This window comes from Salmo trutta, chromosome 14, assembly GCF_901001165.1.
Source record: "Salmo trutta chromosome 14, fSalTru1.1, whole genome shotgun sequence".
In the NCBI taxonomy this organism is placed as follows: domain Eukaryota; kingdom Metazoa; phylum Chordata; class Actinopteri; order Salmoniformes; family Salmonidae; genus Salmo; species Salmo trutta.
In genome coordinates this window covers 44,900,228-44,924,144 of record NC_042970.1, presented here as the reverse complement: position 1 = coordinate 44,924,144, position 23,917 = coordinate 44,900,228, and the positions used below count along the sequence as shown (strand labels likewise).

Sequence of the window (23,917 nt, the reverse complement as noted above, 5' to 3'; positions counted from 1 at the left end):
AGAGCACCAGAGTTCCTCTGTGGAGATGGGAGAATCATGCAGAAGGACAATCATCTCTGCACCACTCCACCAATCAGGCTTTTACGGTAGAGTTGCCAGACGGAAGCCACTGCTCAGTAAAAGGCACATGACAGCCCGCTTAGAGTTTGCCAAACGGCACCTTAAGGACTCTCAGGCCATGAGAAACAAGATTCTATTTTCTGATGAAACCAAGATTGAAGTCTTTGGCCTGAATGCCAAGCATCACGTCTGGAGGAAACCTTGCACAATACCTATGGTGAAGCATGGTGGTGGAAACATCATGCTGTGGGGAAGTTTTTCAGCAGCAGGGACTGGGAGACTAGTCAGGATCGAGGGAAAGATGAACAGAGCAAAGAACAGAGAGATTCTTGATGAAAGCCTGCTCCAGAGCACTCTGGACCTCCGACTGGGGCAAAGGTTTATCTTCCAATAGGATAACGACCTTAAGCACACAGCCAAGACAACACAGGAGTGGCTTTGGGACAAGTCTCTGAATGTCCTTGAGTGGCCCAGACAGAATCCGGACTTGAACCCGGTCAAATATCTCTGGAGAGATCTGAAAATAGCTATGCAGCGACGCTCCACATCTAGCCTAACAGAACTTGAGAGGGTCAGAAAAGAATGGGAGAAACTCCCCAAATACAGGTGTGCCAAGCTTGTAGCATCATACCCAAGAGGACTTGAGGCTGTAATTGCTGCCAAAGGTGCTTCAGCAAAGTACTGAGTAATGGGTCTGAATACTTATTTAAATCAAATTTGCAGTTTTTATCTACAGAAATGTCCAAAAAAAGGTGACATAGACAACAGTACATATTTTTAGCATTTTCTTGAATAATCAAGATCAAAATCAAATCACGTAAAATACTAACAAAGGTCGAGGGAATGGTTGAAGTCTATTTATTCTGCTTACTTTATTGTTTTACAGAAGAGAGCATTTCAAACGGAGCAAAAAACATAGGATTTGTATTTACTGTACCTTAAATCTCTTATAGAATAGGGATTTATTTTTTATTTTATTTTATTTCACCTTTATTTAACAAGGTAGGCCAGTTGAGAACAAGTTCTCATTTACAACTGCGACCTGGCCAAGATAAAGCAAAGCAGTGCGACAAAATCAAAAACACAGAGTTACACATAAACAAACGTACAGTCAATAACACAATAATAAGATCTATGTACAGTTTGTACAGTGTATATGGGAGGTGAGGGGGGAGCCACCCCCTTTTCAACAAACAAAGCCATCCCCCATAGAATAATCGACTATCCTGACCGCTGGGCTCAAGTGTGCATCGAAACAGAATGTAAGCTCATATTAACTGGAAAACAATGTAATGAAGTTGTGTTCTCACACCATTTACATCTTAACCACTCCGCAGTCACTGGACTAAAAGGCTAGAATGTGTCTATAACACTGTACATTGAAGGAGCGACTGAGGTGCTGAGTAAGTTGAAATTAAACTGGGAACCTGGAAAATAACAAGTAAACATGGAGGAATTGGGAGATTTGAAAAGCATTTAGGAAATCTACATTTTTCAGTTTTTATGATCTGATGTTGCCAACAATGTAAACATTTTTAAAACCAAAATGTTATATTTTGTAGCTTATAACAAAGTATGTGGGCAATATCAATATCAATACTTTTGTTATAAGATCGGGCTTTTGGGGTTTGATAACTTTTGCCGCAAAAATTGTTAAATTAACATTAGACTTTTTCCCCAGTTTTTTGGGGTGCATCTGGCTTATATTATAAGCATATTTCAACGCAAGATGACTTTCACCCCAAAAAATGTCTTAGCAGTACCACTTTGGATCTTAATTACCTAATTTCAATTAATTTAACTTTATTTCCTAGTTACCTGTCTTTTTTAATTATGTGTGAATATGTTATATATTTATTGATTTTTAAATTGTCTGTATCTATCGATTTTGATCACCAATATATTTTATTTTGTAAATTGTATCAAACCGTTATGGAAGGAGGTATCACACAGATGACAGAATATATATAAATACAGTATATATTTACTTGGGCATTTACTTAAAAATGTTTAAAGGGGAGTATGCCCCGGACCCCTCCAAAATCCCCAAATAAAAATACTAACACATTAACAGATATTATGGATAGGCATGTAACACATGCCATTTGTCAATGTGTATTACAGTAAATTAAGGCAGTTCCAAGCATTTTGGGGGCCCTAAGCGAGATTTGCCCACCTCGCGGACAAAATATTCTAGTGGCCGCTCATGGCGGCGGAGAAAAACATTTGGAGCTTTAAAGTTAATGTCCTGCAATTCTACACATTTTGCCATGGGGCGGAGAGAAATTTGCAGTTATTAAGCTAATTTCCTGCAATTCAACACATTATGTCATTGTCGTTGAAATAATACAATTTGGGTTTAAAGATCATTTACTGCAATTCTACACATTTGGCCATGACTTATGCCATGTTCATTTGATATCCGAGTGAGAGTGACTAACAAAATCATTGGGGGCCCCTGGGTAGTAATTCGGCCATTACTACATGGCTTAGATAGCTGGCGAGACTAAATTGCTTAGCAATCTATAAAATCTTAGCTGACATGGGATAATTGAGTGACTGTCAGTGACTGACATAACAAGAGAAAAACTTCTGATGCAGAACCACATTTCGAAACTGCACGTTGTGTATTCTTTATCCTACGTTTTTTGGGGAGGAGGGAGGGGCCTCTAGCGGCTGCTTACTGTATGTTGCTTATAGATAGAAATGGCACTGCGGTAGATGTATTAGATACTTATTTACAGTAACATGATGTGTGGTGAATAAAGGACATCCTGAAAGAAAGAGTATTTCTGTGAGACATACAGAGAGCCAGTGGTGTAGTGTCAGTGTGTCTGCAGAAGACTGTATAACCAATCAGGCTGGGCTGAGGTTGCTGGTCTGTCGGGGATTGAGCTGTATACGTGGTACGTATCAGACTAGAGAAAAGAAACAGACAGTTTAACTTCAGTCCTTTAATTCTACAGTATTGTAAATGTAATGTCATTTAAAAGGATGTAACACCAATCTGAAACTGAGAGCCGTTCACAATCACCAAACACAATGGGTTATTCTGAACTTACATTGTCATTTTCAGATGACTTTACATTTTCTTCAAAAGGACCTGTACAACACAGAAGGAGCCTGAGTGAGTGGTTGTGTGTGTGTGTGTGTGTGTGTGGGTGTGTGGGTGTGCACGTGTCAGTGTGGTTCTGCGTGTCACTTTGCTGTGCTTAATGTCCCTTCACACTTCTACTCCTGACTCAAACCATCCTGTAGACGTACAGCTCTATTCTCATGCTCTAACACATTATCTTATGTATAACTTATATACATACATGCTTACTGATATGACTACCTCAGACCAACATCAAAGCCTAAACAACTTTGAGTCCTATAAAAAGCCCTACATGTTATGAATCAGTGGGAAATAGTTAAATAGACAAACCTAATGGTATAGATGTGGATGGTACAGAAGTGATCAGGCTGTAGATCCCTGCATCCTCTGAATCAGCCTGGAGGAAAGAGAGAGACAAAGGTCCTTATTATTCCTCAGACTGTCTGTCTGTCCGTACGAAAACAAGTATGTATCTATGTCCAAGGCTATTATTTTTACTGTACTTACATCTTCATTTGCAGATACCTGCACAGGACCTGCAGCTCACAGAGAGAGACAAAGTAAGAGGTTGTGTGTCTGTCTGTGTGTATGGGGGGGGGGTGTGACTTCACACTTCTCCCACTGCTGGCTAGGCAACTCTACCAGCAAACAGTACTGTATCATTTTTAGTCAATAAGATTTTTGCAACGTAAGCTTAACTTTCTGAACTTTCGAGTTGTGTAGTCTACTTGTTTAGCTAGCAGGACTGACTTTTTTTTAGCTAGCCAACGTTTATTTACTTCTGCATTGTGAAAGGAACTAGACACGGACACGAATGATCCATTGGTAGTTTGTTGTAACCAAGTATTGGTGCTAACCGTGTGTTATTGGATGCTAGCATGCTAGTTAGCTACGGCGTCATAGGACACGGTGCACTGGGTAGGTTTCACGGAAGAATACTGTATCAAGTTATCTAGCTGAATAAACTAAGTTTGAGCCTATTCCTGGAAACATTGAACCACTGTAGTTTACATCAATTATAATCTCTAAAGTGGAAGTTGGAAAAGTTATATTTGAGTGTTTCAGTGAATGGTTTGTGAGGGAGGCCCTGCTCTCTTGCTTCCCTAGTTGTTTAATTAATTTTCATTCCAATCTCCTTTGCATTAGCGTAGCCTCTCCTGTAGCCTGTCAACTATGTGTCTGTCTATCCCTGTTCTCTCCTCTCTGCACAGGCCACACAAACGCTTCACACCGCATGGCCGCTGCCACTCTAACGTGGTGGTCCCATTGCGCACGACCCATGTGGAGTTCCAGTTCTCCGGCAGCCTCTGGAACTGCCGGTCTGCGGCCAACAAGGCAGAGTTCATCTCAGCCTATGCTACCCTCCAGTCCCTTGACTTCTTGGCGCTGACGGAAACATGGATTACCACAGAAAACACTGCTAGTCCTACTGCTCTCTCCTTGTCTGAACACGTGTTCTCGCATACCCCGAGAGCATCTAGTCAGCGGGGTGGTGGCACTGGAATCCTCATCTCTCCCAAGTGGACATTCTCTCTTTCTCCCCTGACCCATCTGTCTATCTCCTCCTTTGAATTCCATGCTGTCACAGTCACTAGCCCATTCAAGCTTAACATCCTTATCATTTATCGCCCTCCAGGTTCCCTTGGAGAGTTCATCAATGAGTTTGACGCCTTGATAAGTTCCTTTCCTGAGGATGGCTCACCCCTCACAATTCTGGGTGACTCTAAACTACCTACGTCTACCTTTGACTCATTTCTCTCTGCCTCCTTCTTACCACTCCTCTCTACTTTTGACCTCACCCTCTCACCGTCCCCCCCTACTCACAAGGCAGGCAATACGCTTGACCTCATCTTTACTAGATGCTGTTCTTCTACTAATCTCACTGCAACTCCCCTCCAAGTCTCCGACCACTACCTTGTATCCTTTTCCCTCTCGCTCTCCTCCAACACTACTCACTCTGCCCCTACACAGCTGGTATTGCGCCGTCGCAACCTTCGCTCTCTCTCTCCTGCTACTCTCTCCTCTTCCATCCTATCATCTCTTCCCTCTGCTCAATCCGTCTCCAACCAATCTCCTGATTCTGCCTCCTCAACCCTCCTCTCTTTCTGCATCCTTTGACTCTCTATGTCCCCTATCCTCCCGGCCGGCTCGGCCATCCCCTCCCCTCCTGCTCTGTGGCTTGACGACTCATTGCGAGCTCACAGAACAGGGCTCTGGGCAGCTGAGCGGAAATGGAGGAAAACTAGCCTCCCTGCGGACCTGGCATCTTTTCACTCCCTACTCTCCACATTTTTTTCCTCTGTTTCTGCTGCTAAAGCCACTTTCTACCACTCTAAATTCTAAGCATCTGCCTCTTACCCTAGGAAGCTCTTCGCCACCTTCTCCTCCCTCCTGAATCCTCCGCCCCCTCCCCCCCCCTCCTCCCTCTCTGCGGATGACTTTGTCAACCATTTTGAAAAGAAGGTTGACGACATCCGATCCTCGTTTGTTAAGTCAAATGACACCGCTGGTCCTGCTCACATTGCCCTACCCTATGCTTTGACCTCTTTCTCCCCTCTCTCTCCAGATGAAATCTTGCGACTTGTGACGACCGGCCGCCCAACAACCTGCCCGCTTGACCCTATCCCCTCCTCTCTTCTCCAGACCATTTCCGGAGACCTTCTCCCTTACCTCACCCCGCTCATCAACTCATCCTTGACCACTGGCTACGTCCCTTCCATCTTCAAGAGAATGAGAGTTGCACCACTTCTCAAAAAACCTACACTTGATCCCTCGATGTCAACAACTACAGACCCGTATCCCTTCTTTCTTTTCTCTCCAAAACTCTTGATCGTGCAGTCCTTGGCCAGCTCTCTTGCTATCTCTCTCAGAATGACCTTCTTGATCCAAATCAGTCAGGTTTCAAGACTGGTCATTCAACTGAGACTGCTCTTCTCTGTGTCATGGAGGCTCTCCGCACTGCTAAAGCTAACTCTCTCTCCTCTGCTCTCATCCTTCTAAACCTATCTGCTCCCTTCGATACTGTGAACCATCACATCCTCCTCTCCACGCTCTCCGAGTTGGGCATCTCCGGTGCGGCTCACTCTTGGATTGCATCCTACCTGACAGGTCAATCCTACCAGGTGGCGTGGCGAGAATCCGTCTCCGCACCACGTGCTCTCACCACTGGTGTCCCCCAAGGCTCAGTTCTAGGCCCTCTCCTATTCTCACTATACACCAAGTCACTTGGCTCTGTCATATCCTCACATGGTCTCTCCTATCATTGCTACGCAGACGACACACAATTCATCTTCTCCTTTCCCCTTCTGATAACCAGGTGGTGAATCGAATCTCTGCATGTCTAGCAGACATATCAGTGTGGATGACGGATCACCACCTCAAGCTGAACCTCGGCAAGACGGAGCTGCTCTTCCTCCCGGAGAAGGACTGCACATTCCATGATCTCGCCATCACGGTTGACAACTCCATTGTGTCCTCTTCCCAGAGTGCTAAGAGCCTTGATCGTAACCCTGGACAACACCCTGTCGTTCTCCGCTAACATCAAGGCGGTGACCCGATCCTGTAGGTTCATGCTCTACAACATTCGCAGAGTACGACCCTGCCTCACACAGGAAGCGGCGCAGGTCCTAATCCAGGCACTTGTCATCTCCCGTCTGGATTACTGCAACTTGCTGTTGGCGGGGCTCCCTGCCTGTGCCATTAAACCCCTACAACTCATCCTGAACGCCGCAGCCCGTCTGGTGTTCAACCTTCCCAAGTTCTCTCACGTCACCCCGCTCCTCCGCACACTCCACTGGCTTCCAGTTGAAGCTCGCATCTGCAACACGACCATGGTGCTTGCCTACGGAGCTGTGAGGGGAACGGCACCTCCGTACCTTCAGGCTCTGATCAGTCCCTACACCCAAAGAAGGGCACTGCGTTCATCCACCTCTGGCCTGCTCGCCTCCCTACCTCTGCGGAAGCACAGTTCCCGCTCAGCCCAGTCAAAACTGTTCGCTGCTCTGGCACCCCAATGGTGGAACAAGCTCCCACACAATGCCAGGACAGCGGAGTCAATCACCACCTTCCGGAGAAAATTGAAACCCCACCTCTTAAGGAATACCTGGGATAGGATTAAGTAATCCTTCTACCCTCACCCCCCACCCTCCCCCCCAAAAAGATAGATGTACTATTGTAAAGTGGTTGTTCCACTGGATATCATAAGGTGAATGCACCAATTTGTAAGTCGCTCTGGATAAGAGCGTCTGCTAAATTACGTAAATGTAAATGAACTCAAACCACCCTGGAGACGTACAGCTCTGTTTTCATGCTTTTAAGATGCTATGACTGAAAAATATAAGTTAGTATGATTGGCATTGAGTGATTAAGTGTTATTGTGCTGAGGGTCCCAAATTCACATCCCAGGTCAGGAAGACGGGGATAGAAGACATTCTGTTACAAACTCACCTGAGGACAAAAACGTGGACGGTACAGAGGTGATGAGAGAATAGATCCCAGCATCCCTTGAATCCAACATGCCTGCACTGCTCATAGCTCCCATCACCAAATCACCTACAACAGAAAATAAATACAAATGAAATTAGAATTTGTGTTTGTACATGCATGTGTGTAGTTGTGTTAGTAGTGTGTGCAGTGTTTGATGTATTTAGTTTTGGAACATACATTGGCTGTGATCATCCTGTCTGGTTGTAGGTCTGTACAACATAAAAGTATAAGAAGGTTGTGGTAAGAACATCTCATCATGGACAATACAGAACTAAAGGTTGATACAATCTGCATCATATTCACAAGGGAATTCTTACCTCTGAGAAAGGGTTTTCTCTGAAAAACAAATTAGACTAAATGAATGATGTTGAATATAGCCTACACTACACAATATCACCAAAAGGAGTTGAAAGATTAACCCATGTCAAAGGCACTTACATTAATATGAGAAAGAAAAATGTTTGCAAATTATTTGTTATACAAAATCAGAAGTACTCACTGGTCCTCCTGCAGAGATAGACAGCTGTCAATCCCATCAGGAACACGCCCACTCCAGAAGCCATACACACTGCTGGCTGCCATAATTGCACCGCTGTTTGGTGACATGATGTCATCAGAAGAGGTCATTAGCTCTTAATCCCAATGTAAATACTTCAATGGTAGACAGGTGTTAGAATACCACTTTATTATTAGTCTTGGTAAATGTTTCTGTTTTCATATATGTGAGAAAAGACAGCTAGTCAGCTAAACATTTTGCATTTGAGTCTGTGAAGGAAAATGTTATGTTTGTGCTTTTCTAATAAATAATTCTTACTGGGTTCATGCAAGTGACTGATTGATCGTGACTGGGAGGAATCCTCACTATCAGTATAAGCAATTTGGCAGTGCGCCAAGAACATTGTTTTGAAAACCGAAAGGGGTGTCTTAGTTTCAAAGTCTCAGCTTGAAGAGAAGAAGCCTCGTGAGGTATTGGTTGGTCACATGCATGAACCGAACGTTAATGATGAATTAATTATACATAAAGAATAAGCTAAATCTTGCAAATATAACTTGTCTGTTTAAGCAGTATATAAGAGAACTAATGGGACATCCCCGGCGGAGCTGAGAAGAGATGAGAAATGTACATTTGTTTCATATCAAATAAAAAAGCAGGTGTTACAATACAACCTTACCATGAAACACTTAATTTCAACAATGCATTTTTTTTTAAGTAAGAAAATATTTGCTATTTTTTAAAATAAATAATTAAATATATTAAATAAATAAAAAACATTTTAAAAAGTAACACAATAAAATAACGAGGCTATTTACAGGAGGTAATTCAGGTAATATGTATATGTAGGAAGGTGTAAAGTGACTATGCATAATAAGGTAATAAACAACGAGTAGCAGCAAAATAAAAAAGGAGGTCAATGCAAATAGTCTGGTTAGTCATTTCATTAACTCTTTAGCAGTCTTATAGCTTAGGGGTAGAAGCTGTTAAGGAGCCTTTTGGACCTAAACTTGGCAACCCGGTACCACTTGCCATGCAGTAGCAGAGAGAAGAGTTTATGACTTAGGTGGCTGGAGTCTTTGACAATTTTTAGGGCCTTCCTCTGACCCCGCCTGGTATAGATGTCCTGGATGGCAGGAAGCTTGTCCCCAATGATGTACTGGGCCGTACGCACTACCCTCTGGGGTCGGGTGCCGAGCAGTTGCCATACCAAGCGGTGATGCAATCAGTCAGGATGCTCTCGGTGGTGCAGCTGTATAACTTTTTGAGGATCTGATGACCATGCCAAATCTTTTCAGTCTCCTGAGAGGGCATAGGCATTGTCATGCCTTCTTCACGATTGTCTTGGTGTGTTTGGACCATGATAGTTTGTTAGTGATGTGGACATCAAGGAAGTTGAAGCTCTCAAACTGGGGGCGGCCCGTCAGGAAGTCCAGGATCCAGTTGAAGAGGGAGGATATTATGTCCTGGGTACTTGCCTTAGTGATGAGCTTCAAAGGGAACTATGGTGTTGAACACTGAGCTTTAGTCAACAAACAGCATTCTCATGTAGGTGTTCCTTTTGTCCTGTTGGGAAAAGGCATTGTGGAGACCAATAACGATTGCGTCATTTGTGGATCTGTTGGGGCGGTATGTGAATTGTAGTGGGTTCTAGAGATTATGGGATGATGGTGTTGATGTGAGCCATGACCAACCTTTGAAAGCGCTTCATGGCTACAGATGTGAGTGCTACGGGCCAGTAGTCATTTAGGCAGGTTACGTTGGCGTTCTTGGGCACAGGGACTATGGTGGTCTGCTTGAAACATGTCGGTATTACAGACTCGGTCAGGGAGTAGTTGAAAATGTCAGTGAAGACACTTGCCAGTTGGTCAGTGCATGCTCTCAGTATGTGTCCTGGTAATCCGTCTGGCCCTGCGGCCTTGTGAATGTTGACCTGTTTAAAGGTCTTACTCACATCGGCTAAGGAGAGCGTGATCTCACAGTCGTACGAAACAGCTGGTGATCCCATGCATGATTTAGCGTTGCTTGCCTTGATGAAAGCATAGAAGGCATTTAGCTCGTTTGGTAGGCTTTCATCACTGGTCAGCTCACAGTTGGGTTTCCATTTGTAATCCATAATAGTTTGCAAGCCTTGCCACATCCGACGAGCGTCAGAGCCAGTGTAGTAAGATTCAATCTTAGCCCTGTATTAATGCTTTGCCTGTCTGATGGTTCGTCTGAGGGCATAGCAGGATTTCTTATAAGCATCCGGATAAGTGTCCCTCTCCTTGAAAGTGGCAGCTCTAGCTTTTTGCTCAGTGAGGATGTTGCCTGTAATCCATGGATTCTGGTTGGCATATGTACGTACAGATGAAGTCGGTGATTGATGTGGTATACTCTTCAATGCCATCGGATGAATCCCAAAACATATTCCAGTCTGTGCTAGCAAAACTGTCCTGTAGCTTAGCAAGCGTGTCATCTGACCACTTCCGTAATGAGCAAGTCACTGGTAACTCCTGCTTGAATTTTTGCTTGTTAGCAGGAATCAGGAGGATAGAATTATGGTCAGATTTGCCAAATGGAGGGCGAGGGAGTGATTTGTACACATCTCTGTGTGTGGAGTGAAGGTGGACTAGAGATTTTTTTCCTCTGGTTGCACATTTCACATCCTGGTAGAAATTAGGTAAAGTGGATTTAAGTTTTCCTGCATTAAAGTCCCCAGCCACTAGGAGCACCGCTTCTGGATGAGCATTCTCTTGTTTGCTTATGGCCTTATACAGCTCGTTGAGCGCGGTCTTAGTGCCTGCATCGGTTTGTGGTGGTAAATCGACAGCTGCGAAAAATATTGATAAACTATTTTGGTAAATAGTGTGATCTACAGCTTATCATGAGACATTCTACCTCAGGCGAGCAAAACCTCTAGACTTCCTTAATATTAGAGATTGCGCACCAGTTGTTATTGACAAATAGACACAGACCACCACCCCTCGTCTTACTGGAGGTTTATTGTTCTGTCTTGCCGATGCACGGACAACCCATCCAACTGTATATGATCCATGTCCTCGTTCAACCTTGACTTGGTGAAACATAAGATACAGATGGTAAAGCAGGATTATCCACTTGCAGATGAATTCTCACCAAGCATCAGGATCTGCGGCCCCTGTATCGGCGTTTCCTCTTCATGCGAATGACGGGGCTTTGGGCCTGGTCTGTGAAGAGGCATAAATCTTTCTCCTTCAATTCATTAAGAAAAAATCTTCGCCCAGCGAGGAATTGCTGTTTTGATGTCCAGAAGCTCAAGAGATGGTGGCAGAAACATTATGTACGAAACAAATTTCAAACAACGAAAAAAAAAACAGCCAGAATTGCACAATTGGTTAGGAACCCGAAAAACAGCAGCCATCCCCTCCGGCACCATTCATATCTAAGAAAGGTAAAACAATTTAGCGTACAAGCAGCCATGAATAAGTCTATGAGTAAACCTGTTGGAGCTTTAGTGAATTAGAGTGAACTAAAAATGCAATTGCAAAGTAAGGGATACTTACTAGTTGGTCTCACTGTGATGTCAGGGGTCAAAGTAGAAGTAACAGTCGAAACTGCTGGAAAGTAAAACAAGTGAATTCTGTATCTGATTACACAAGAAGAAAGGTATTCATTATTTCTGATAGAGAACAACACAACTCAGTCAGTAGAAAGATTAAATGTTCACAATTTCATAATTTGTCATATTATTATTAAAACCCAGACCCTTAAAAGCTAATGGTGAACCATGGGATGCCCCGTTAACATCCCACATAATGCTTACATGGATATTCCCTTCATTAACTTCTGGAATGGTCTATGCCACTGATGATTGCCTGCTGTCTGGTAAATGCTCTACATTGGGTGTCACTCTAGTATGGAACCGTGAAATGCAGGGATTGGGGCACGACCTGAACTGGGATACCATTTGGGAAAATGTATTTGTTACCTCTAAAAACCTAGCACACCAGCTTATACATTATAAGCTTATACATTGAAGTTATGCAACCCCATTTAGACGTTTTAAGATTAAGCTGATTCCTACTCCAATATGTGATAGATGTCATATGAATATTGTTGGAACGCTAATGTTTTGGGAATGTCCTGTGGTGTCCCAGTTCTGGTCACATGTTTCAGATTTCCTTACAAACATGTGTTTCCCTGTGAAGCTCCACCTTTATTTTTGTTGAATGATAACTCTTCATTTGTACTGCAACTGGTTCAGAAAATAATAATTTATGCGGGGTTAACAACAGCAAATAAGGTTATCCTTAGTGGATTACCCCTACAATCCTCTTGCCTCAAACATGGTTATCATATTTTCAAGATATTGTTCGTATAGCCTGATCAGCGGCCATGATAAACAAAGCTCGGGCAAATACAATTGAGACATGGGATGTATTAACCAAAACTCTATCAGATATCAACACCTCTTGAACAAGCAATGGACCTACATGGTAAGGGAGTTGGGGGATGACATTTTATTTTCTGAGAATAATATAGAATATTTTTTATTGTAAACTCCACTTCCTTCCTGTAAATGTCTTATTTGTCTGAGAAAAGACAGGTAGTCAGCTAGAGATGGATGCTTACCCAGAACGCTTTCGGTGGAGCTTTGACCTCCTGGGCACATGCAAGAGAGAGACTGTTTAATAACAGTTAACACACAACACATCTTATTACGCCAATAAACTAAAATCATGTGGACTCTTAGGGGTGTCAGTTGTCAAAGTAGAACTAGTAGTCGAACCTGGTGCAAAGCAAAGTCATTGGATCTGATTATACAAAAATAAAGGTATTTAAATGGGTTGATTTAATTAATGAAATATCATCATCTTTTTTTAATCAGGGGAAATTTGTGAGTAAAAACCTGGGTAAAATAAAGCTAGTCTATTTGTTTAGGTCCTATCTGCTAACTAGAGAAAGATGACCAACTCACCTGATGTAGGATTCACTGCTGTGCTGGGGGTCAAATGAGACGTTAAACCTGGTAAGAAGAGATTACACAAGAACAAATGTAAATTAATGTAATATCTAAGGGCATTCAATAAGCAGAAAGAGAGAAGTAAACTACACATTACCTACAAATAAGATGGACTAAAAGTACACAAATCTGGACTGAAATTACAAGCAGAAATGAATGGGTCAATTCATAAATCAGATGGAGCTTTAGTGAATTAATGTGAACAAAAATATACATGTAAGTTAAAATTAGTGGATCTACTTACTGGTAGTTGGTGTCACTGTGGTGTCTGGGGTCAAAGTAGAAGTAACAGTTAAAACTAGTGGGAAGCAATATGATTACACAATAATAAGGTATTACATAAACATTTTGTTCACTTAATTTTACAGACCTGTAATCTAAACTCTTGACTGTATAATTACTATCTGCAGAGATGGTCATTTAGAGGTCCAACATACCTTCTGTACGACTCACTGTCGTGCTGGGTGGCAAAGTACATCTAGGACCTGGAGTCAAACCCACTGAGAAAACACATATTAATGAAATTAGCCTTTTATTAATGATCGTATTAATGATTATCATTGTGTTGTTGGCCTTTTGAAATACCTTTATGACTTGTCTTTTCAAAGTGGGCATAAAAATCACTATGGACAGATTGCTTCTAGCCCTGGTAGAATATATTTCTCTTCAGTATAGAGATGATAAAACCAATTCCTAAGGTGATAAAGTCTTTCAGGACAGATAAGGTGCTGACTGTTGTTGACAGCTTCCTAGAATGAAGTCACCATGTTATCTAACAGCAGAAGTATAACAGAGCATAGATACGATCTAAACACTCCACTAGATGAACAGAGACATTCTATTACTTGTGCTGATGATCCCAGACATTGGTGTTGAGGCTGGTGTCATATCTACAGAACAGCTTAATTATCTACCAGAACAGCTTCATTTACACATGAACACAACTATTCTTATTGCTGATACTTGCTTTTCTTTAAAATAACAGCAGCGCCACTATAAAAGCACAAATGTGTAGCCTACCTGCTATAGAAGGTGTCTGTATAGTTGTTGGATCACTCATGTGAACTCCCACCAGATCTGAAATCATTTGGGATTGAAATGTGGTATTTAGTTTGTTGGTCAGAATGAATATAGTCATACTAAGAAGATGCTAAAATCAAAGTGAGTCAGATCATGAAGACCTGCAGCCCTGATAGATTTGTTTAGATAATGACTCACCTGTAAAGCTGTACCCATCACTGCGTGGAGAGAGAGAGTTTGCTCCTGAGATCACTCTGTAATCACAGCTCACCTCCTTACTCCTCACTGACTGTAGACCACTGATCAGATCACTATGTTTTGGAGTGAATTGACAGAACTGCTGTCCGGGTGCTGAGGTGGATTGTCTCTTCTTGATCTTTTCTGTGAAGGATGGCTGACTCTCCTCTCCAACATACAGGTTACAGGTGGTGTCAGGACTGACGGATCCAGGAATCAAACAGATGACGTTGAAGTACACATCAAAATGGACTGTAATATCTGGTTTTGGATCTGTTAGGAAAGAACAGAGACTCCTTTTTCTATCACTCTATTTGAATGTAATGTATATGTCACAAGTGACACTGACTCTTACTAAACTAGAGCCTGCTATTCTCTTTATATTAACTATCAGAATGTCTTATTTGATATCATGTCTATTTATGAGTCCCATTTCATCATGTGTGTGTTTACAATGATTGCCTTTCACTTAATTCCTTACATTCTCACGTGTGAAATCAAATTGAATCGCATGGACTACTTTGCTTGCTTGTATGGTGTGCTGTGATTCCACAAATTAACACGGACTAAAGTGACATTGAGACGATTCTCTATCACCTCCTCCCTCCCTAAACATATTGCTAAACACGCCCAGAACTAGAGTTAAAAGGAGCTGAACCAGGGACCTCTCGACCGACTCCCTGCACCTCTCCGCTGGTCCCCTGCTGTAGGAAAGACACAAATCACAACGCTCTCTACAGCACAACTAAAGGAAAGTGCTTATTTCAAACGTGTGAGTGTGACCCCAATTGTTGGCCAGTACATGCTCTATTTGTATGTTTTCTGTCCCCCACGACTACAGACACGGGGGACACGTCTGACGCAGCTGAGAGGCTACACCCAACTCTACCACACAGCCAGGCCGATGCAGAGCGAGGGACAGAAGGCGACTTGCCATTGAACACCAAACCAGCAATCGACTACTAGACCAGCCATCGACTAACGATCCCTGCTCGGGAGGAAGAGCCAAACCCTGTTTAGGTAGAGCCGAACTAATCCTGCTCGGGTAGATCCGAACGAACAAACCCTGCTCAGAAGGACCCGAATGAACATTGGCCACCGATCGCGAATCAACTTCTGTGTTAGTTTGGCCCATTGCTTCTAGTTAGCCTATAGCCCTAAATACCATCCTACTTATACATTTCTAATAGGGCCGTAGTGATACTGTGTATTACTGTGTCAAGCTGAGTTTATAAAGAACCTTTGATTGTACTTTGGCCTGTCTCTGTGGTTGTTTGCCATGGGATCTTAGAACTCTACTTCTGACATATACATTTCAAATATTTATTGTCTTCACAACAACTATTTTGAAATGACATTTGTTGAGATTGTGATTTAAAGAGAATCATTCAAGACAATCTGAATATAACATTTCTTACCAAGAATAGTAACAGAGACTGAACCACTGTGCATCGATGGAAAGTGAGTTTCTACAGCGTAAAAACATCTCAGTTTGATCTCAGCAGATGAACGTTGACCTGCCCACGAGAGCAGCTCAGTCCCCGTGAGTGACTTCGTACAGGGTGAGGGTTTAGAATCTCTCCCCTCTGTGTAGAAGTAACACTGAGACACAGAGACAGATGGAGGAGTCTGACAGCTCAGCTGAAATGAGTCTCTCTCTCTGATGACTGTAGAACTGACTGTCAGCCTGGGAGGAGGTGGGTCTCTTTGAAAGTTACATTTAAAAAACATTACAGGTTATCCATACATACTAACAGTATGGAAAATCCATTAATCAAATGTTCAACTATGTCAGCATTTATGTTTGTACAAAGTACAGTAAATCCTATCATTATGTGAAATGAAGACGTTTAGGAAATACGACAAAAGATCTCATTTTCAGAACGAGCATAATTAATACGGTATAACAGTGACGTGTATCATTGTTTAAACCACCGACTTACCCTGAACAGTGACTGAGACAGTATCACTGATAGATGTGTGAGACCTCCCTACAGCATAGTAACATAATACTTTGACCACAGATGGAAATGTTTGATCTGCCCTCTTCAGCAGCTCAGTTCCTGTTATTGTCTGCTTGCACGATGAGTCTGGAAGATTCTTCCTCCCCTCTATGTAGAAGTAACAGTGAGACACATGGAGAGATGGAGGAGTCTCACAACTCAGATGAACTGATTCTGTCTCTCTGATGACTGTAGAACTCACTGTCAGCTGAGGAAGGTCTGTGAGAATAAGGTAATAAAGCATTTAGCATTATTAGGTTTTGAGAAATTTACTGATAGCCTAGTCCCTCCTTGTTATTTCAGACTTAAGGATCTTGAGTCCATTACCTCATGCAGCGACAGTATGGGAAATGAAGGAGATGTAATATATTGCTTGATTGCTTCATGTAATAGCTTATAACAACACACAGTATGATAACATATCACAAGAGGAACATGGTAATGATGGCACAACAGTACATTGTTTACAACCATTCAAATAGTCTTCTTACCCTGAATTGTGACTGTTGAAGGCTCACTGTATATGGATCTAAACTGTGAACCTGTAGCACTGTACTGACATTGTATTTTGACCTCAGCTGGTGAACTCTGACCTGTCCACCTCACCAGTAGTGTTCCTGTGAGTGTCTGTTGACAGGGTGATGGTAGGGTGAATTCCACTTGCCCTTCCATTATGAAGTAACACTCAGAGACAGATGGAGGAGTCTGACAGTTCAGCTGAACTGAGTCTCTCTCTTTGATGACTGCAGGAATCACTGTCAGACTGGGCTGAGGAAGATCTGTGACAGAGGGATGATAGAGTGTCTTTTTGTATTGAATTATAAATTCATTTTCAATGTTTAACTACTCATACAGATAATGTACCACTTAATATTATATGAGTTTGAAAGAGAAAAACAATTAAGACACTGTTGTCTATTTAACAATAAACAATGAGAACCCGTGGCAGGAACAGCCCTTAGGAGGAGTTATCACACAATAATCCTCGGCTTCGATGGGCATTTTGCTTTTGTAAAACGGTTGCCAACATTTAAACAAAAGATTAAGAACATGTCTTTCATTAAAGAGGTATTATTGTTCTGAGTAAATGTGTTTTATTTTCATCCTTCCACCAGAACATATGCTCATTGTGGAACGTTGCTATATGGGCACAGCCAAACAACGGAAGTGATGGATTTTGTTCTGACCAGAACTGTCCCAGAGCTTGGGGAGGTGTGTCTGCGGCGCTTGTGCTGCAGCGGCAGGTGCGCAAGACAAAACTTTACTAGCATCATACATATCGGTGAATCGCTGTGACATATGAAAAACAAGTGATAGTGTAATCAATCTGTAATAACTATGTAAAAAAGTAACGAACGTGTTAAATTAGTATGTGACGTACAGTCATATCCAGGTCCTGATTGGTCAACAAGCTTATTTGACGCATCAAACAATGTTATTTCACGTGTATCTTTTTTGAAATGCGAAGACCCAAATGGCATTCTATACTTTCCAGTGCACGACACACTGACATCACGTACAGATGCGCGTGACTCTTGGCTGCAGTAAGAAAGCCATGCCATCTGCTCCCATTCAACATAGCCTAGATTTACGTTTTTATTACTTCTAAACAAAATAACCTTTTGGGGGCTCACCTACGCTGACAATGAAGTTTTGATTCTTGCTTGAACAGTCACTGAGATTATATTTGGTTGTGATCTTTGTAAAATAACTATTTTGGATGCAGCAAGTTGTTCGCTAGAATGCTAAACACTCACTGACAAAGCCATAGCATTTTACTGGTTGAAGTTTAAGTTATTTTAAGTATAATGCAGTTGATTTGCAATGATGACAGAAACATTATATTAAGCAGGACATTCATACGAGCCTTAAACTCAAATGATAATCCAAAGTAGTGTAAAATGCACTCATATGCAACATGTAAATAGAGACTTTTTTTGTTCTGTCACCACAGTGGATTGAGCAGTCAAATGGAATCGCGAATAGACTATTTTTTGTGTTTGTAAACGTTGCCGCACGAGAGCGATGCGCGCAACGTTTGCAAACACAAAAAATAGTCTATTCACTATTCCATTTGACTGCTCAATCCACTATCTCATCATCCCAGCCAGGCAATTTATAAACTTGATCTCCACTGTAAAAAGCATTTAGATATTATATCCCATTTACTTTAGACTAGCATTTGGTTTTCAACAGCGGAGATTTGTATTAACCTTGCTGTCTGTCTCCGACATTTGCAACATTGTTTCAATATTGAAATCCAATCATCTCCAGCTGTCACATAGTAATGAACGAATGTGTCGGGATGAGACAGTCTGGCAGCTTTTCTCAGCCAGTCAAAATCAGGAATCAGTATAATTATTATGGATATATTCAAAGAAATGCCAATAGAAAAACACAAAATGCAGCTAGTTTACTGTCATTCCAGCTTCAGTTTAAAGTGATTATGTTAACTGTGTACTGTAGTTGGCTAACTCCTCTGAATAGAGTCCTGGAGAGAGAGCACATTTTCTATGCCAGGCGAAATCTCGCATCGAGACATTAGCTCATTGTTATGGATGTATCCCCCCCAAAATCTATAGAAAACAGCTTAAACAAATGCAAATACAGCTTCTTTGCTGTTATTCTGGCTGCACTGTTTGACGTGAATGTGTTAGCCGAAGTTGCCTAGCTAGCAAGCAAGGGATAAGAACATTGACAGCCATCATGGCAATGGAAGATTTAGAATGACCCACCAGCTGGCTTGGGTACCAGCCCTAGATTTGTGTCGGGACTACACGCAGTATACCAAACAGTCGGGGCATGGATTTTACAATGTGTCGAAAGCATTCCATGGGGATGCTGACCCATGTTGACTCCGATGAATTCATCAAAATAACGTTTTAATTGAAAATATTTCAATCACTATTTGAATATTTTGGTAACCCGTTGTTTTGTCTGGTAGCCCAAAATGTTCCATAATGCAGCTTTAAATTCATAATAATGATACTGACCTTTGGCTTTGATGTACTGGAAGATATCTAGACATAACAAAATGGGTCATTATTATGCTCTTTTTGCCATTAAGAAAAATAAGAAAACATGAGATGGGAACACTTTACACAAGCTGGCGAAGCAGAACAGCCTGGAATGCATTCACAGCCATGTTATCAAGCAGTGGTCATTCTTATCTGAACAAAATGTAAAATAATGACAGAGAAATATAAATCAATAGGATGATCAATGGAATAAGACACACTTATTATAACCATAACATGTTGAAATATTAAGAGTTCCTAAAGTAAAAGACTAAAAGAGGGGAAAGAAGAATGGAATATCCTGTAGCACAAACAGATGATGGAACTTGGAACGGAAAAATAACTCACCGAAAAGGAGGATGAGCAAAAACAGACGACCAGCCATATCAGGGATGAACAATGTCATTATTTAGACAGTTACATACATACTGTTAGTCTGACTTCAGAGAAGATGGTGGTAGTTACTGGGACAAAGAATAAATGTTTCAATAGAAAAGCAGATGTGGAGATTGTTCACAGGAAAACCACGTCTCATATGACAACTGTGGGCTAATGTCATGTTGCAGAGGACAAGGAGGCTGAACATTCAGAATCATTTATCGGTCATTATTTTTATGATCTAAAGCTAACTGTCTTTAACAGATTTTATTTTGTATCATTATTGCTGGCAATTCGATTTTTAAAACCAACAAACTAACTTGTCTGTCTGAGAAAAATATTTATCTTCGACTTTTTGTTTTACCTTTTTTACAGCTGCACAAAGTTTAACTACAAAAACTCTGCATTTGTGGTTGAGAGTTTGATGATCTCTAAAATGTAGAAGGGTTTTCATATTTCATTTATGTTTGGTGAGTGATGTTTAACAATATGCCAGAGCAGTGAAGGTAAACTGATAAGCACAGTAAAGGAAAGGACAGGATGGAAGGAAGGAACGGAGGAGAGAAGAAGAAGCGAGTTCACACTACTCGGACTGATCAGTTTACCTTTAATACTCTGACTGGTACCTAAATGTCAGCGCCCGTTCAGATGAACCGCTTGCTTTGCTTGAAGTGCATAGCATTGAACGTGTGTAGGCTGAGAATGCAGTTGCTGTTTTTATACTAACGTTTTTATATAGCCTAACTTTGAGATTAACCGTTTGATCATGCCTCCTAAAAAAAAGCAGCAGCCGCCGAAGAAGTAACTTCATCTTCTGACTTGCCCATAAATATGAAAAAGTGTCGGGAAAAGATAAATCAGGTTTGTAAAACCATGTGCGGTTTAGGCCAATTTGAGTAGCCTAATTGTATGGCTATTTGGTTAGATTACGGTTGATACATTTGTCAATTTCATTGTTAGAATCCAACAAGCACCTGCTGAGGCGCGGAAAACTCCTCTTCATCCACCTACGATGGTGATGGTTAAAGAAGCGCTGAAGGAGTTGGACTCTCGAATGGTCTCATCGCAGGCCATTCGCGGCTACATAACAGAGAAATATCCATCTGTGGACCTGATGAGGTTGAAGTACATGACACGCAAGACCCTGAAAAAAGGAACCGAGGGCGGGGTATTGGTGAGGACACCAACTCGATAGCAAACGGCGCACAGGGGAGGTTTCGGGTAAGTGACCCATGCATGTCTAAATCTTCTTAAAGTAAATGCCCAGTGTTTCCAGATTTCTATGAAATATGACCTATAATTTACAACATGAGTGAAATGGTTTTCCTTCCCAACAATTCTAATTGAGTATGTTAAAGCAGCTTTCCTGTTTGAATTGTATTTTTTATTTATATATTACTACATTGGGCAATTACATACAATTTCCAGTGGCACACTGACTCACGTAATGATGAAGCCATAGGCTACTACTCACGGTGAGGGCCAATGCGCTCCTCTTGGCAATAGCCTATCTCAAGATGAGCCACTTTGAAAAACAGTGCTGCTGGTCACTAAAAAATGGGAGTTGATAATTATATTGGTTCTACAGACAGTCTTCTATTTTCAGCAGTAGGCATTTGCTTTACAAACTATGTTTTTCCCCGCGATTTGTATTTTGAAATGTGCAAACAGACAGCTGCAACCAGCTATATACAATAAATCCATGGACGGCAGTTCCCTTCAAATCAGGACTGGCAGCCATTGCTAGTGTACCCATGAGTTACCACTCAAATTGCCAGGGTAAGAGGTTCCAAAAATCAATGTATTACATGTATTACACCAACAGAATGGTGTGGGCATATACCTGTTACAAAAAATATTAAATCAAGTATACTGCTGATTGGCCAGCTCAGCCAATGAGCCAACATGATATAATGTTTAATGAGGAAATGGCAAGCATTATCGAATCTGTCTGTTTTGTGTTACAAGTTTAAGTATTTTTTTGTTTTGTTTTTTCAAGTTATGCTTTGGCTACAAATACAAGTATAGGATTAGTGATGGGGAAACAAAGCTTCCTGGAGAGTTGAGATTTTCCAGCTAATTGTCTGAAATAGGTTAAATTCTCAAGGCTTTGATCAAGTGCACACTAGTGGCACCTGCTGGTCAAAAGAATTTAGAGCAGCCAAATTATTATAGATTATGTCCCACACCCCATAGTGTGTACAGTGTAGCCTTTTTGTCTTCTACCAATCAGGTGGTTGTTCCGACGAAACGAAAATTTGGACGTCATTAATCACGTGCTTCTGATAAAGTGATACGAGTATCAGCACACTGCGATTTCAACGCATGCCTCAGAACTCAGGCATCAAACGCAACATCACTATACAGGATGAGTCCACAACATTATTTGGGTAGGAATAAACAGAATATAAACTTTTTTTTAAAGTGAGAACTCCACTGGACAGTTACTTCAATAGGCTACTTGTGGCAACTAGGCTTTGTTAACCCAAGTAATTAAATCAAGAAAAATGTGTTCCAAGGTGAATGGACTTTATTTTCTGAATGTGATAGTAGCTTACCTGCCAAATGAGCCAAACTTCATGGTACCAGTTCTGAATATAAAGTGGTGTGTTTATTAGATTAGTCAACATTATATGACAAACATATTGAACATGGGTTTGCTATTTAATATAATGTAGCTCAATATGTGTTTACTCTCCCTTGCCAGCTTGCAGTCAGGGGTTGGATGAAGGAGCCCAAGCCAAAGGTCACTGAGAACACTGATCCCAATGTGGAGAAGGCTGCCAAGGTTGGAGCCAAGAAGACTAAGGACAAGGAAGCCGGTAAACTGAATCCACTGAATTGATTGTGCTCATCACTCCTAGGATTTAGACATCACCCTATAATCCGCCCAAATGTATGGGACCATTGTTATTGAGCTACTCCCATTGCAATGGAGGACATTTAACATTGCTCATTCAATGACTTGTATGGGTATCTCACTTCTCCTCATGGTGTCCATGATTGCATGCATACACACACATCACTAACTCTTGTCTCTAGAAGCTGAGAAGAAAATGTCTACAGCCAAAAAGCAGAAGGAGAAACCTTCAGAGGCAAGTGTGGTTTTAGTTATGTTCTGACTATTGGCATTGTTCAAGTGGTTTTGGTGTATAGGGACTTTTTTTTACACTTTTGTCATGGGTACTGTTCCCTATTTGGGCTTTACCATGGTTAAATTGAATCTCAAATTTTAAATGGGGGATTACATTGCAATCCTGTCATTTTCATCTTTCAGGATGCAAAATTCAGGAAGTCCGCAAAAGCATCTGCTTCCAAGGTGGCCCCTGCTAAGAAGCCCAAGTCGAAGAGGACAGTGGGGAAGAGGGGACAGCTGAGGATCAACCCAAAGCACAGAAGACTACCAAGGGTGAAGGGGCAGCCAAGAAGGGTGCAAAGGCCAAAGCTTTTCAGAAGCCTGCAGAGGGTGATGTAGGATGACTGCTGCTCCTGAAGCTAAAAACACAGGGAAACGAGGCAAGAGGGCAGCAGCAGAGTGACTGCACTCCTTTTATCCACTTTGTATGTTTTTAAATAAAGCAGTTTTTGTACTACTTGTTTGTGGCATTTAATTGTAGACCTAACTGCTGTAAAATGTCATCTCCACTTTTCCTGTAGATGTAGAGAAGTGTTGATGGTGGCTAGGGGTTTGTAAAGATGTTTAATGATTCACTGATGCAAAATATATAGATATATATATAAATAACAATCTGTTAAGTTCTTGTTTCTTGCACCTGCTTAATCAGTACCCTCTTCTGCCAGATTAATTGCATCAGTAGTACAGTGAATTCCCGGTACCTGGAAAAGTTTGATGGTTAAGTTGTTTTCTATACAGTCAGGACTTTGTTGTTCATCCATCATAGGCTGATGACCATGGCACGATTCATTGGGATAATCTGGTACAGTGAGTGTGCAGATGGTTGAGATCCATCTGAGCTTGGAACACACTGGACATGACATATTGGTACCAGTCTCCTGAGGGACGGCCTTGATACTGGTTTTTCACTGTTCTCTCCACCATGGAATTTTTGATGCTGCTGGTTTGTGGCAGCATTCTTTCTATGCAGTTATAACTAACCATCTCAAAACAAACATTTCCCATAA

General features: G+C 41.6%; 2 protein-coding genes and 1 long non-coding RNA gene across 3 annotated transcripts; 1 reads left to right on the top strand and 2 right to left on the bottom strand.

Annotated features, from left to right (window-relative positions):
* Nucleotides 1–1,883: 1,883 nt before the first annotated feature.
* On the bottom strand, nucleotides 1,884–15,931 carry LOC115208199 (mucin-3A). Its single transcript, XM_029776069.1, has 16 exons — nucleotides 15,795–15,931; nucleotides 14,338–14,649; nucleotides 14,140–14,196; nucleotides 13,557–13,619; nucleotides 13,364–13,387; nucleotides 13,075–13,122; nucleotides 12,729–12,758; nucleotides 11,660–11,713; nucleotides 8,142–8,234; nucleotides 7,960–7,978; nucleotides 7,820–7,851; nucleotides 7,604–7,708; nucleotides 3,665–3,693; nucleotides 3,488–3,554; nucleotides 3,123–3,163; nucleotides 1,884–2,978 (listed from the first exon to the last, which is right to left on the bottom strand). Exons 1-16 carry the CDS (start codon nucleotides 15,826–15,828, stop codon nucleotides 2,886–2,888), a joined length of 1,101 nt encoding a protein of 366 aa, XP_029631929.1. The 5' UTR covers nucleotides 15,829–15,931; the 3' UTR covers nucleotides 1,884–2,885.
* Nucleotides 15,932–15,946: 15 nt separating this feature from the next.
* LOC115147820 (uncharacterized) lies at nucleotides 15,947–19,845 on the bottom strand. Its single transcript, XM_029690103.1, has 5 exons — nucleotides 19,745–19,845; nucleotides 19,373–19,399; nucleotides 16,871–17,158; nucleotides 16,320–16,598; nucleotides 15,947–15,978 (listed from the first exon to the last, which is right to left on the bottom strand). Exons 1-5 carry the CDS (start codon nucleotides 19,800–19,802, stop codon nucleotides 15,947–15,949), a joined length of 684 nt encoding a protein of 227 aa, XP_029545963.1. The 5' UTR covers nucleotides 19,803–19,845.
* Nucleotides 19,846–20,422: 577 nt separating this feature from the next.
* LOC115208208 (uncharacterized) lies at nucleotides 20,423–21,000 on the top strand. The gene is made up of 2 exons (XR_003881118.1): nucleotides 20,423–20,635; nucleotides 20,735–21,000. It is a non-coding gene; the product is annotated as an uncharacterized LOC115208208 (long non-coding RNA).
* Nucleotides 21,001–23,917: the final 2,917 nt, after the last annotated feature.